The following is a 15,111-nucleotide window of genomic DNA, read 5'->3' as shown; positions in this document are numbered from 1 at the left end:
CCGAGTGGCCTACTTCCACACTGTGGGGATTCTCTGAAGGGAGGGGTTTTTTGGAAAGTGTTTTCTCGTCCTCGTCTGCTACAGGCGCATGCGCAGTGCGGCGTCCCGCGGTTGGCCATGCCCCGCCCCCTCAACCGTCGCTTTTCCTCGGCCCGCCCCTAGTTCCTTTGTGACGCCACAAGGCGGAAGTGGCTCTGTCGGTTTCAAAGTGAATCTCCCGCCCTCTGGGCAACTCTTCATCCTGGGAGGGAGACAGAGATGGGAGGAGGGGAAATTGTTCACTTGTAGCAACTGGAGTGAATCCAGGGAGGGAGCAGACTCTGCAAACTCAGGTATGTGTCTCAGTTAGCCGGGTGAGGAGGAACTGAAGGATAGAGATTGGGAAGGGGGAGGGCTGGATATCTTTTCTGTTTTTATTTTTAAAATGCACCCGATTCCCACCATTAACTGCCACAGGTACAAGTACAGCACATGCAATATTCCTCATTGCAGCTTCAAGCCGGTTTTGCATCCTCTGTTCTTCCTCCACTTTGGCTCCAGCACATTCAGCTTCTTTCCCTCATTCACATTCCTCCGCCCCCGCCCTGATGTTCCAAGCTGATCCTCAAAAGATCGGTTTGTCCCTCCATTCTTTCCCGGTGGCGTCCATTACTCTGGTCTATTTCTTGCCTCATCCGGCCTTGTGCGTGAACAAAGTGTTTGGCGTATATCCCCTTTCACTGCCAGCTACTTCCTTGTTTGCGAAAGCAACATTTCCTCCCATTTTTCGCCGACACTGAGTCTTCTGACCTCCTTGATTGTGTTTTTTTTTGTTTTTGCAGAAGCAGGAAACAGATGCTTAAACTGTTTGTACGAGCATATCTAGCTTAACCTACACCCCCTCCCCTCACAGCACCTTATCTGTTTGTCTGTAACATCTACCATTGTTTGCAGGCACATTTCATGTATGCACATTTTAGCTAATACAAAAGCAATTATATATTTCCTTCACATAGCTTTCATTCTTGTTAACTCCACTCTTGGCTGAAACAATTATACCCTGGCGTTAGTTCATTTACCTTGCAGAAGCAATTATGGTTGCAGAAGTAACACTGCTTTACCTATCACCCACAGGGGTGACCCTACAACCTTGTATAAAATAATGTGGGGCATGGCGAGGGTAAATAGACAAGATCTTTGATCTGGGATTGCTCATAGGTTTAGGGTGAGATTTAAAAGAAACCTAAGGGGAAACTCCTATATACAGAGGGTGGTGTGTGTAAAGAATGAGCTGCCAGAGGAAGTGGTGACTGCTGGTACAATTACAACCTTTAAAAGGTATCTGGATGGGTATATATTGGGAAGCATTTAGAGGGACATGGACCAAGTGCTGGCAAATGGGACTGGATTGATTTAGGATATCTGGTCAGCAGGGACTGTTTCTGTGCTGTACATCTGTGATTCTGGCTTACTACGAATGTTTGTTACGTCTGTATGTTCAGTTTTTCCCTGGTGTTGGTGTTAACGCCTTGGTGTCTTATTTTGCTCCCCACATCCTGGGGACATTAACCATTTCCTATCTGGTTGTTCTAATCTGGACTGCTGTCTGGATCGGATTTCTGGGATTGGTCAATAAACATACCTGGAAGTGACTTTGTCAATCACACAAGCAATAGTTTATTCTTTGATATGGCCTGTTCGGTAGACTCTGATCAGCCCAGAAGGATTAGATTAGATTAGATTCCCAACAATGTGGAAACAGGCCCTTTGGCCCAACCAGTCCACACCTATCCTCTGAAGAGTAGCCCAACCAGACCCATCTCCCTCTGACTAAAGCACCTAACATTATGGGCAGTTTAGCATGGCCAATTCACCAAACCTGCACATCTTTGGATTGTGGGAAGAAACCCACTCAGACATGGGGAGAATGTGCAAACTCCACACGGCCAGACCCCGGAGGCTGGAATCGAACCTGGGACCCCTGGTGCTGTGAGGCAGCAGTGCTAACCACTGGGCCATCGATGTGTACTCCTAGACTGCCAAAAGAATCCACCAACTTTTACAGAGTGTGGATAGAACTTATGTACGTTGTTTAGAGTCAGACATTGAGCAAGATCACATAGTAACAACCAATCAGATCCCGCAAGGTCCTCATGCATTTTTGACTTAGCCTAGGGTGGCATGGTGGCTCAGTGGTTAGCACTGCTGCCTCACAACACCAGGGTCCCAGGTTCGATTCCAGCCTTGGGTGACCGTCTGTGTGGAGTTTGCACATTTCCCCGTGTCTGCGTGGGTTTCCTCCGGGTGCTCCGGTTTCCTCCCAGAGCCCAAAGATGTGCAGGTCAGGTGGATTGGCCATGCTAAATTGCCCATGGTGTTAGGTGCATTAGTCAGAGGGAAAATGGTTCTGGGTGGGTTACTCTTTGGAGGGTCAGTGTGGACTGGTTGGGCCGAAGGGCCTGTTTCCAGACTGTAGGGAATATAATCTAATCTATCATAATTTCTTGTAGACAACCTGTTCTTGGAATCGTATTTGTCCTGTCTGGTGGTTAGGATTAAACCGTTACTTCTGCGATTGATGGTTAGGTTCACATTTGTTACTTCTGCATTTGCAGTTTTTTTCACGGATTTATATCAGTCTGTGGTTTCTTGTTTGTTCTGAGTCGTGAGTATCTGCCTGACTCAGTCCCACTGAGTTAGCCAAGCAGAAGCCATTTTGTCCTACCTCCCATGTTAAAGTGGAGATTTGAGGTGGCCCAGGGAATCCTTTGAGAACTCAGACCTGTAAAGCCTCTCTCTTGGTTTGTCCTGGAGATCATACTCTTTGGAAGCCTGGAATAAAAACCTCTCATCATGAAGTCCCAAAATGCAATTCAATTCAATCCATAGCAGATAAGCACTAAGAGTTAATTCTCTACGGGATTCAACAGCCTCTGCAATAAAATGGTCTCTCTCTCTCGTGTGCTTTTGAACTCTCAAGACAGCAAAGATTTATTTTCTGAATGCCCTGCTTGCAAGGGGTAGTAAGAATCCATTATAATGGACAAGATCCAACCATTAATTACAAAGTTATGGATAGTACTGAGTCTTGTTTCAGGGTCAGATTCAAAGACTATCATTAGTTTCACAAGGGAACGGCTGTGAATGTTATCACTTGGTGTCCTGTTCACACAGATTCACCGATGCTGAGGTAAACGTTCTTAATTGCCTTACAGCATCTTGTTATCACTTGGTGAGCCCAGGTGTCCCTATCTTTAAGTTCTCTCCTCTTTCTGAGCCTTCCTGCCTGTTTATTTTCTAGTGCAGTAAATGTATTCAATAATTCAGCATTACATTTTAATCTAAATGTTTAAAGACAAGTTTTAAGGCTATAGACTTTCTCACCCAGATGCCCACACCCTCATTCCTCCCTTTGATTGCACCGCGATCACTGAAAGAGAAGGCTAGTCCAAACGAATGCCCTTCAAGGTGGTCCTGCTATCAACATCCTGCAGAGCAGCACCACCATCTTCGCAGCTCATCTGGTCATATTTATCATCACCATCGACACGTGTGGGTGAGCCATCAGATCGTAAAAGGAGCATCTTCTGGGGCAAATCTATATCAGTAAGGGACCTCATAACCCTAGCAATTAAATACCTAACAATACCAATACTAACAAACAGACATAGCTAAATTGATAAGCCAATTGTACCATCAGCCCGATCTGCAGTTTCCCCAACTGGTCCCTTCAGTCATTCTTTGAGGAGAAAGTGAGGTCTGCAGATGCTGGAGATCAGAGATGGAAATGTGGTGCTGGAAAAGCGCAGCAGGTCAGGCAGCATCTAGGGAACAGGAGAATCGACGTTTCGGGCATTTGCCCTTCTTCAGGAATGAGGAAAGTTGGTCCAGCAGGCTAAGATAAAGGATAGGGAGGAGGGACTTGGGGGAGGGGCGTCGGAAATGTGATAGGTGGAAAGAGGTCAAGGTGAGGGTGATAGGTCAGACTGGGGTGGGGGCGGAGAGGTCGGGAAGAAGTTTGCAGGTTAGGAAGGCGGTGCTGAATTTGATGGATTTGACTGAGACAGGCTGGGGGGAGGGGAAATGAGGAAACTGGTGAAATCCGAGTTCATCCCTTGTGGTTGGAGGGTTCCGAGCCGGAAGATGAGGCGTTCTTCCTCCAACCGTCGTTTCGCTGTGGTCTGACCTGCATATCCTTGGTGGAGTGGGAGGGGGAATTGAAATGTTGAGCTACAGGGTGGTTGGGTTGGTTGGTCCGGGTGTCCCAGAGGTGTTCCCTGAAATGCTCCGCAAGTAGGCGGCCCGTCTCCCCGATATAAAGGAGGCCACATCGGGTGCAAAGGATGCAATAGATGATATGTGTGGAGGTACAGGTGAATCTGTGGTGGATATGGAAGTTTCCTTTGGGGCCTTGGAGGGAGGTGAGGGGGGAGGTGTGGGCGCAAGTCTTACACCTCCTGCGGTTGCAGGGGAAGGTGCCGGGAGTGGAGGTTGGGTTGGTGGGGGGTGTGGATCTGACGAGGGAGTCACGGAGGGAGTGGTCTTTACGGAATGCTGATAGGGGAGGGAAATATATCCTTGGTGGTGGGGTCCGTTTGGAGGTGGCGGAAATGGCGGCGGATGATGCGCTGTACATGGAGGTTAGTGGGGTGGTAGGTGAGGACCAGTGGGGTTCTGTCCTGGTGGCGGTTGGAGGGGCGGGGTTCAAGGGCGGAGGATCGGGAAGTGGAAGAGATGCAGTGGAGGGCATCGTCGACCACGTCGGGGGGGAATTTGCGGTCCTTGAAGAAGGAGGCCATCTGGGATGTGCATTTTTGGAACTGGTCCTCCTGGGAGCAGATGTGGCGGAGTCGAAGGAATTGGGAGAATGGGATGGCGTTTTTACAGGGGGCAGGATGGGAGGAGGTGTAGTCCAGGTAGCTGTGGGAGTCGGTTGGTTTGTAGTAGATGTCCGTGTTGATTCGGTCGCCTGAGATAGAAATAGAAAGTTCGAGGAAGGGGAGGGAGGAATTTGAGGTCGGGGTGGAAGGTGTTGGTGAAGTGGATGAACTGTTCAACCTCCTCGTGGGAGCACGAGGCGGCGCCGATACAGTCATCGATGTCGCGGAGGAAAAGGTGGGGGGTGGGGCCAGTGTAGTTGCGGAAGATGGATTGTTCCACATATCCTACGAAGAGGCAGGCATAGCTGGGGCCCATGCGGGTGCCCATGGCTACTCCTTTCGTTTGGAGGAAGTGGGAGGATTGGAAAGAGAAGTTGTTCAGGGTGAGGACCAGTTCAGTCAGTCGAAGGAGGGTGTCTGTGGAAGGGTACTGGTCGGTACGGCGGGAAAGAAAGAAGCGGAGGGCTTTGAGTCCTTCGTGATGGGGGATGGAGGTGTACAGGGACTGGATGTCCATGGTGAAAATAAGGCGTTGGGGACCAGGGAAGCGAAAATCATGGAGCTGGTGGAGGGCATGGGTGGTGTCCCGAACGTAGGTGGGGAGTTCTTGGACTAAGGGGGACAGGACGGTGTCAAGGTATGCGGAGATGAGTTCGGTGGGGCAGGAGCAGGCGGAGACAATGGGTCGGCCGGGGCAGTCAGGTTTGTGGATTTTGGGCAGGAGGTAGAAGCGGGAGGTGCGGGGTTGTGGGACTATGAGGTTGGAGGCGGTGGATGGGAGATCCCCCGAGGTGATGAGGTTATGGACGGTCTGGGAGATGATGGTTTGGTGGTGGGGGGTGGGGTCATGGTCAAGGGGGCAGTAAGAGGAGGTATCTGCGAGCTGGCGTTTGGCCTCAGCGGTGTAGAGGTCGGTGCGCCAAACTACTACCGTGCCTCCCTTGTCTGCTGGTTTGATAGTGATGTTGGGGTTGCAACGGAGTGAGTGGAGGGCTGCGCGTTCCTAGGGTGAGAGGTTGGAGTGGGTGAGAGGGGTGGGGGAGTTCAGGTGGCGGTTAATATCGCGGCGGCAGTTGGCTATGCAGAGGTCGAGGGCAGGTAGGAGGCCAGCACGGGGTGTCCAGGTGAATGGGGTGTGTTGGAGGCGGGAGAAGGGGTCGTCAGAGGGTGGGCGGGAGTCTTGGTTAAAGAAGTAGGCGCGGAGGCGAAGGCGGTGGAAGAATTGTTCGATGTCACGCGGCGTGTTGAACTCATCAATCCGGGTGCGTAGGGGAATGAAGGTGAGGCCTCTGCTGAGGACTGATCTTTCATCCTCAGAGAGGGGTAGGTCTGGAGGGATGGTGTAAACACGGCTGGGAACGAGGAGCTAGGAGCGGGTGTGGGGCTGGAGCTGAGTGTGGGGGCGGGGTTAGGTCTGGGGGCGGGGACGGAGATCGGCGTGGGGGCGGGGTCGGGCGTGGTGATGGCGATAGGCGAAGGGGCGGGGTTAGACGTGGTGACGGAGATGGGCGTGGGGGCGGGGTTAGGCATGAAGTCGGAGATCGGCGAAGGGGCGGGGTTAGGCGTGGGGGCGGAGACACATGCGGCGTTAGTGACGTCAGTGGGGGCGGAAGTGGCTGCGGCGACCGCAGAGTCAGAGTTATTCCCCATAGCCGCGGAGGTCGCGAATCTGCCGGCGATTGTCTTCATGGCGATTGCGGAGGCGGTTGTCTGGGCGGCGATCGCGGAGTCTGCGAGGTTGGTGGGGGCGGAGGTGACGTCATCGTCAGCGGCGGCGGCAGGTATTGCAGCGGGCGATGTAGCGGCCACGTGCGTAATGGCATTCTGTCAATGAATGCCTGGATCTCCTCTTGTATCTTAGTTAATATTGCCAGTGAGATCGGGAATGCCCACAGTGCATTTATCTTGGACAATGGTGCAGACCTCACCCTCCCGGGCGAGTATATAGTCTAAGGCATACCGATTATGCACAGAGTAAAGACACAGGTCTGATAATCCCAATTTACTCTGTTCCAGAGCCTCTTTACTCTTATTTCCTCGAATGGTCAGGCTGTAAAAGAGGGAATTGCGGTTCTGTTGACTTGTCACCCCTGCCGATCCTTCCAACCTCAGGGTACTCTGGATTCCCCAGCCTATCGGGTGTCCTGTATTGTCACGCAGTCCCTTGGGATCCTTCCAGTTGGAGCAAGGTTGGCTGAGACCGACCGCTGCATCCTCCTCAGATGGAGGTTCCATCGACTTGTCCACTGGCCAGGACAAGGAACTGTTGTGGGAACAAGGGCTCCGATGGTGACCTTATGAGGGACATCTTTGCCATCCAGGACAAGGAAATTGGTAGCTTTACCTTAGCTGAAGAAATAATAGTCTGGTTTGGTTTATATTCGGGAGAGTTTGTCAAAATCGATTACTGAAATGTTACAGCAGGAAGTCTGGTCAGGTCTACAGGAGTCAAGGGTCGACGTTTTGCAAGAGGAGTCGCTTGAGCGCTGTAAAAAATGGGCCAAGTGACTCGAGCACTTGCACTGTATGGGAGACAATGGTCTTCAGAATGCTATTCCCATTGAGCTCTCCCTTAGCTCTATTGTACATGGTCTTGGTAACAGTATCAGATTCTGAAAAGAGAAAAGGCCTATAAATGCGCAAGGAAAGGGTTCCGTTCCAGGTCCATGTGCCACATAAGGCCTGCTGTACCCCGGCCAGTGTTACACCAGCTGTTTGTATACACAGACCGGAGCTATTGGAAAGTGATATTTCTCTTCACAGGGTCGGCAGTAGGAATTCTGACGAATAGAATGGAATCGGGGACTGGGTACGGGGCACATAAGTCATCTCCCGATAGAGAGGAGTAACATACTACTGCCTCTGGGGTGAAGAGCGTTCTGTGGGCCTGTATACATAAGTTGTTTGTGGATTGAGGAGTTTCCCCTATCAGGCTTCCCCTTTTTCTCGAGTAAGCCTGTCCTGCAAAAAGGGATGGTGTTCCTGGGCGTCCTTAAAATATTTACCATAATAACGGGGTTGATCATTTTTATCTTCACTAGGCTTGCGTCTGCAGTTAAAATCAAAAAAACATGGTAACGTCATGGTAACTCTCACTGATTTCTACTGTCCAGATGGACCATCTGGTCTTTCTGATGTAAGAGTCCATTGCAATAATCAATCGTCATCACGTTCCACACGTCAAAGGCGTCTGGTCCGGTGCACTGGACGACATCTCCTCAGCATGGGTGGTGGATAATCTCTGATCCTTCCTGGTCGCATCCATAGTTAGTGGCTTTTCCCATCAGGATGTTGTATGTGATCAGAAAGGTGAGGAGATAGGCGATCCCCCACATGTCCCTCCTCTTAGTTCAAGTATCTGCAATAAGATCAACATGAGAACAACAGCAAGATTCAAAAACCCAACTGGACAGGGTCCACTCCTTTTGTTGGGATTCCAGGATTCTTTCCTCCTCTTCCCCCAAACATTTTGATTAGTGCGGCCAATCAATTTACAATGGTGCAGTTGGACCCAAGCTGAGCGCCCAGCGACTGTGACCGCCGTAGGGGTGGGAAGTAAAACCTGGAAGGGGCCATCCCAATGAGGTTGGAGATCTTTGCCAGTCCAGTTCTTGACGAGCACCAACGAACCAGTCTCTACCCGTGACGAGGCTGAAAGGGAGGGAACATCGCTATAGGCCGCACGCTCCTGGGAGTGAAAGGCACGCGTAACACTAGTTAGAGCAAGAACACAACCAATCATTGCTTCGGTCATGTGGTGGAAGTGGACTGAGAAGGGAGCAGAATCGTTCCAAGGGGTATGGAGAGGGTGACCAGAGAGACACTCAGCTGGAGACAGTCGTGTCTTGATCGCAGATATGGATCGCATCTGGAATAAGGCCACAGGGATTAGCACAACCAGGAGAGGCCAGACTCTGCCATTAATTTGGCAAGTTTAGTCTTGAGTTTGGTTAAAACATTCAACAATGCCGGCCGCCTGAGGATGATAAGCACCATGCAGTTGCCGACAAATACAAAGCTGGAACAGAGTTCTCCGTTAATATTACCTACAAAGTGTGGTCCATTGTCCGAGCTAATGCACGCAGGTATACTGAAGCAGGGAATTATTTCCTTAAACAAAATCTTCACCACAGTCTCAGCAGTAGCGTTAGGAGGAGGGTAGGCTTCAATCCACTTTGAAAAGACATCAGCAATAAGCAAAACATATTTATAGCAACTCAACTCATTTCTCCAACTCAATGAAGTCCAGTTGAAGTGTCTCCAAGGGACCCTCCAGCAAGGGAGTTCTCGTAGTTAGAATGGAGTGAGAACAGAGGGGGGTGGGAAGAGTGGGATGGAAGAATATTCCACAAAGTAGAATTACTTGTTCTCAATTTCTACCCTGCACTGATACTAATGACTTTTGTAATCTCTATTTTTGCAGAGTATTTGAAGATCTGAAGACTGAAGTTTCAAAATCAACAGATGAAGGGCTTATGCCCGAAACATTGACTCTCCTGCTCCTCGGATGCTGCCTGACTCCCCTGTGCTTTTACAGCGCCACATTTTTTGACTGTCCAACGTCTGCAGTCCTCACTTTGATGTCAATGTCTGACAGTCATTCAATCCATCGGGACAGCAACTATTTTTGACTGTGATTTCTGTGAGAGGGCTCAACGCTTTTTGGTTCCTGTTTGAGGATGTTTTCAGCATCAGTGGGACTGGCCAAGAGACCCCACTGTTGCAGCGCACTGTGTGTGGAGCCTGAAACAGTTATACGGCCTGGGAAGGGGATTTCACGGCAGGGAGGGGCTCCCGACGCGTTTGTGTGCAGCTGAAGCTGTGGCCATGGAGAAACCTGAGGAATCCCACCCCGTGGAGAAACCGTGGAAGTGTGGCGACTGTGGGAAAGGCTTCCGTTTCCCGTCTGTCCTGGAGTCTCATCGGCACTGTCACACCGGGGAGAGGCCATTCCCCTGCACCGACTGCAGGAAGGCCTTCAGACATTCCTCCCACCTGCTGAGGCACCAGCGGGTCCACACAGGCGAGAGACCCTTCAGCTGCCGCGAGTGCGGGAAAGCCTTCAGCAATTCTTCCACCCTGCTGACCCACCAGCGGGTCCACACGGGCGAGAGACCCTTCAGCTGCCGCAAGTGCGGGAAAGCCTTGAGCAATTCTTCCACCCTGCTGAGGCACCAGCGTGTCCATACCGGGGAGAGGCCCTTCAGCTGCTGCGAGTGTGGGAAGGCCTTCAGCAATTCCCCCTCCCTGCTGACCCACCAGTGGGTCCACACGGGGGAGAGGCCGTTCACCTGCTCTCAGTGCGGGAAGGGCTTCACCTGCTCCTCCAACCTGCTGAGGCACCAGCGGATCCACACGGGGGAAAGACCCTTTAGCTGCCCCGAGTGCGGGAAGACCTTCAGCACATCCTACAACCTGCTGAGGCACCAGCGGATCCACACAGGGGAGAGACCGTTCACATGATCTCAGTGCGGGCAGGGCTTCAGGTATTCCTCCCACCTGCACAAGTACCAGCGGGTCCACACGGGGCAGAGTCCCTTCAGCTGCCCCGAGTGCAGGAAGGCCTTCAGCAATTCTTGCAAACTGCTGACCCACCAGCATGTCCACACAAGGGAGAGGCCGTTCACCTGATCTCAGTGCAGGAAGGGCTTCACCTACTCCTGCAACCTGCGGAAGCACCCGCGAGTTCACGTGCCATCGCAAGGGGATTGAAGGAGTGACGGCCGAGAGCCATTATCGATTGGACTATCAACCCGGTTCTGGGGACTCCCGGGTTCGAATCCCGCCACGACAGATGGCAAAATTGGTATTCGATCAGAAATGTGGAGTTCGGAATCTAACGATGAGACCGTTTCAGGGAGGGGGGTGGTACAGGGGAGAAAGCCCCCATCTGATTCACTCTCTCCCTTGTTAGAGAATGGAACCGCCATTGTGGGAAAGGATTCACTCAGTCGTTCCAGCTGCATCCTTTACCCGGACTGGCCTACATGTGATCCCAGACCCACAGCAGTCTGGTTGACTCTACACTGCCCTTCCCCCACTGGCAAATGAGCGGGGAGAAATTTACTAGGAGAGAGGGAATGGGTTGAAATTGCTGAGTGAGGCAATACTTCCTCCGGGTTAAGGCTGTGCCAAGGATCTAATTACAACCTGGTGCTGCCCAATAGTAAAGACAGTGGGGTTTGTGTGGGCTTTGATCTTGAGCTGTTTAAAAAGCAGCTACTTTGTCTGTGCCTTTTTGCAGGGGAGGAATCTGAAGCTGTAACAAAGTCGGGTCACAATAAAGGTTACCTGAACTTACCGCCAGGCTCAGACTCTCAATGAAAGCTTTGAGCTCCAAGAGGTTTTTTGTTTAAAGCTGCTCCTCTCTTTCAGCCTCCTGCACTGAGTTTCCAATGTCGTGTATCAGATGGAGCAGTGAATGAGTAGCTAGTGTCATTAGAAATTGTAAATCTTTCAGGTACTGCGTTGTTTCATCAGCATTGTAAAGTTTACTGGCAGCACCAGGAGGTGTGGGCTGTGTTCACTAGAAATGATGTGGAGGTGTCGGTATTAGACTGGGTTGATAAAGTTTAAAAAAATCACACAATACCAGGTTATTGTCCAACAGGTTTATTTGGAAGCACTAGCTTTCTAAGTGCTGCTCCTTCATCGGGTAGCTGTGGAGCAGCATCGTAAGACACAGAACGTATATCAAAAGGTCAGTATCATGCAACTGATGGAATATATTGAACAAGCCTAGATTGCTGTCAACTCTTTCATCTCTTCGAATGGGTGTAGGTTTTGGTTCATTAATGTGTAACTGCCAGAACATCTTTTAAGTCACATTCTTGAGATGACTTAAGGTTTTATAAAAAAGATAACATCTCAGCTCAGACAATGCATTAAAGGTGTGAGATTTGAGTCTGTCAGTATTTCAATTTTGAATCAGACTGGTTCTATTTCCAAAGGAGGAATTCATAAAATATTACTTGGATTGACTGCCTGGAAATTGTATGCTTTTTGAGCAAAATTGAATGTATCTGCAAATATAATTCTGCCAATACAAATTCACTCCAAAGAATTGTGGGTGCGTCCATGTGAGTTTGTGCGTGAGAGTGTGTACATGCTTGGTAAAGTGTGAGTGTGATGGAGTATAAGCCTGTGAGAGCATTGGGGGGGGGGGAAATGTTTGTGTGTGTCTGAGGGGGAGCATGTGTGAGAGAGGTATTAATACAAGCAAGGGGTTGCATTTTGCTAAAACAACGAAGGGCAGCACTTGTCCAGATAATGGTAAGGCCCTGGGTCATGTTATAGAACAGACAGACATGGGGTGGGGTGTTCAGGTACATAGTTCTTTGGAAGTTGCATCACAGGTAGACAGGGCGGTTAAGAAGGCATTTAGCAGCATAGCATTCATTGTTCACACCATTGAGTATAGGGGTTGGGACATCATGTTGAGGTTGTACAGGGTGTTGGTGAGGCCACTTTAAGAGTACTGAGTATGGTTCTGGTGGGCCTGTAATAGGAAGAATACTATTAGAGAGGGTTTGGTAAAGATTTACCAGGATGTTGCCAGGACTGGAAGGGTTTGAGTTATAAGGAGAGACTGGGACTTTATTCATTCAAGTGCAGGAAATTGATAAAATCATGAGGAATGGAGGTAAGGTGAATAGCAAAGGGCTCTTGCTTAGCGTCGGGGAGCACAAAACTTGGGGGCATATTGCTTGGAGTAGAAAGATTTAAAAGGAACCTGAGGAGCAACATTTTGAAAGAGGGTGGCTTTGTATGTGGAATGAACTTGCTGAGGATGTGGTAGATGCAGGTACAGTTACAACATTGAAACAGCATTTGGATGGGTACATGAATAGAAAGGTTGAGAGGGATTATGGGCCAAATGCAGGCAAGTGGGACTGGTTTAGTTTGGAATCCTGGTCGGCATGGACGAATTGGACGGAAGGGTCTGTTTCTGTGCTGCATATCTTTATTGAAACCAGTAGAATTCTGAAAGGGGCTTGACAGGATAGATGCAGATAAAATGCTCCTTTGTGGGGAGGGTCATCGAATTCCGACAATGTGGAAGCAGGTCATTCAGCCCATGTCTTCCTCTCTGGCCCTCCTGAACAGTATCCCACTCATACCCAACCCCTTACTCCGTATTGCCCATGGCCAAGCCACCCGAACCTGTACATCCCTGGTCACTATGGGTAACTTAGCACGGCCAATTCTCCCTAACCTACACCCGAATCTATAAATTACCTTCTCAAGAATGTAATTTAAATGCAGAGCTTTTCTAAGAAAAATGTCAGTCTGACTCAACATTGCAACACAGACAGAATTCACACCTATTGTCTCTACTTATAATTAGGGCAACGTCTCTTCGAAATGTAGATTCGTTTAGATATAACTGCGTCACTTTACATATGAAGATATCCCTTTGAATGTGCCACATCCCTTTGAAATGTAATCTCGTCCATTTAAACCTCTTTATTTGCAGAAATACCCGTTAAAATGTCCACGTCCCTTTAAAATGCAGATTGCCCCCTTTAGATATGAAGCCGTTCCGTTAGATGTCGGAATATCTGTTTAAATTGAGCCGTGAGCTTTCCCAATGTAGACAGGGCTCCTGGAAACGTGGCAGTGTCCCCCCTGCAGCTGCAGAGCGAGACAGGAGAGTTTGTTTTTGTGAATGAGCAGTTGGAGCGCGAGGTGGCTGTTGCTTGGTGACGGTGAGGCTCCCCCGGCCCCGCCCATCCCCCCGTGCAGACGTCACGCGGGGGCGAAGGCGGTTGGGAGGAGAAGTCGCTCGAGCGGGGAAGCGGCGGGAGGGCGGCCGTTAGGAAAATGGCGCCGTGCGGCCCGGGGCAGACACCCGTCACTGGGCACCGCCGCCTTCCTGGCGCAGCTGCTGTGTCACGGCCACACCGGCCGGCTGTACAGCACGCAGGAGCCGGTGAGCATTCTGGAGGCGGATGGGGTTAAGGGCCTGCTTGGGAACTCGTCGGCCGCCTGGGTGGTGGAGTTCTACTGGTCGTGGGGCGGCCCCTGTGTCAACTATGGGGCCACCTGGAAGGTACTGGGCCCGGGAGGTGAAAGGTGAGGCAGGTTGTGGGGGGACGGAGGGGAAGGAATGTGGGGCCTGTCCTGTCATAGTGACATTTTACACTCACTTTCCATCTGCTTTTACTGGCACTTGTGCTGTTTGCCCCTCACTGTTTGGTTTAATCCTTGTGCTGTTTACCCTCACTGTTTGTTTAATCCTTGTGCTGTTTACCCCTCACTGTTTGTTTTAATCCTTGTGCTGTTTCCTTGTGCTGTTTACCCCTCACTATTTGTTTTAATCTTTGTGCTGTTTCCCCCTCACTGTGTGTTGAATCCTTGTGCTGTTTGCCCCTCACTGTTTGGATTAATCCTTGCGCTGTTTGCCCCTCACTGGTTTAATCCTTGTGCTGTTTACCCCCTCACTGTTTGGTTTAATCCTTGTGCTGTTTACCCCTCACTGTGTGTTTAATCCTTGTGCTGTTTCCCCCTCACTGTTTGTTTAATCCTTGTGCTGTTTGCCCCTCACTGTTTGTTGAATCCTTGTGCTGTTTACCCCCTCATTGTTTGTTGAATCCTTGTGCTTTTTACCCCCTCATTGTTTGTTTAATCCTTGTGCTGTTTACCCCCTCATTGTTTGTTTAATCCTTGTGCTGTTTACCCCCTCACTGTTTGTTTAATCCTTGTGCTGTTTACCCCCTCACTGTTTGGTTTAATCCTTGTGCTGTTTGCCCTCAACCACACTGCTGTGGGTCTGGAGAACTCAGTGTTGAGTCCTCCGGGCTGTTGACTGCTCAGACAGAAGATGAGGTTTTGTTCCTCCAATTTGTGGTTTGGTTTGTTGTGGTAATGGAGGAAGCCAAAGATAGTCATGTCAGAAGGGGAGTGGGAAGGGGCATTAAAATGGGAAGTCCGCTCAGCCTCTGCGGACCCATCTGGGATGCTCAGTTCCCCAAGTTTACGCTCGCTTTCCCCGATGTAGAGAAGACCACAATTGGCAAAGCACAGCAGGTCAAGCAGCATCCGAGCAGTAGGACAGTCGAAGTTTTGGGCACGAGCCCTTCATCAGGAATGATGCGTGGATGTTCAGAGGGGCATCAGTGTCCTTCTGTGCCAGTTGTCAGACAGGTGCAGCAGGCAATGAGCAAGGCAAGTGGTGTATTAGCAAGAGGAATTAAGTTCAGAAGTGGGGATTTCTTCCTTCAGTTAGGGGGTCATTGAATATATTCAAGGC

General features: G+C 50.2%; 1 protein-coding gene across 1 annotated transcript; it reads left to right on the top strand.

Annotated features, from left to right (window-relative positions):
- Positions 1 to 222: 222 nt before the first annotated feature.
- LOC148144696 (uncharacterized) lies at positions 223 to 11,159 on the top strand. The gene is made up of 2 exons (XM_087975047.1): positions 223 to 332; positions 9,283 to 11,159. The coding sequence occupies exon 2, from the start codon at positions 9,687 to 9,689 to the stop codon at positions 10,320 to 10,322; it is 636 nt and encodes a 211-aa protein (XP_087831173.1). The 5' UTR covers positions 223 to 332; positions 9,283 to 9,686; the 3' UTR covers positions 10,323 to 11,159.
- The last annotated feature ends 3,952 nt before the right edge of the window (positions 11,160 to 15,111 follow it).

Source organism: Chiloscyllium plagiosum, unplaced genomic scaffold, assembly GCF_037043375.1.
Source record: "Chiloscyllium plagiosum isolate Xiang-an unplaced genomic scaffold, Cpla_swu_hap1 HiC_scaffold_27, whole genome shotgun sequence".
Lineage (NCBI taxonomy): Eukaryota > Metazoa > Chordata > Chondrichthyes > Orectolobiformes > Hemiscylliidae > Chiloscyllium > Chiloscyllium plagiosum.
The sequence above is the reverse complement of the archived record's forward strand: the minus strand, read 5'-3'. Positions and strand labels throughout refer to the sequence as shown.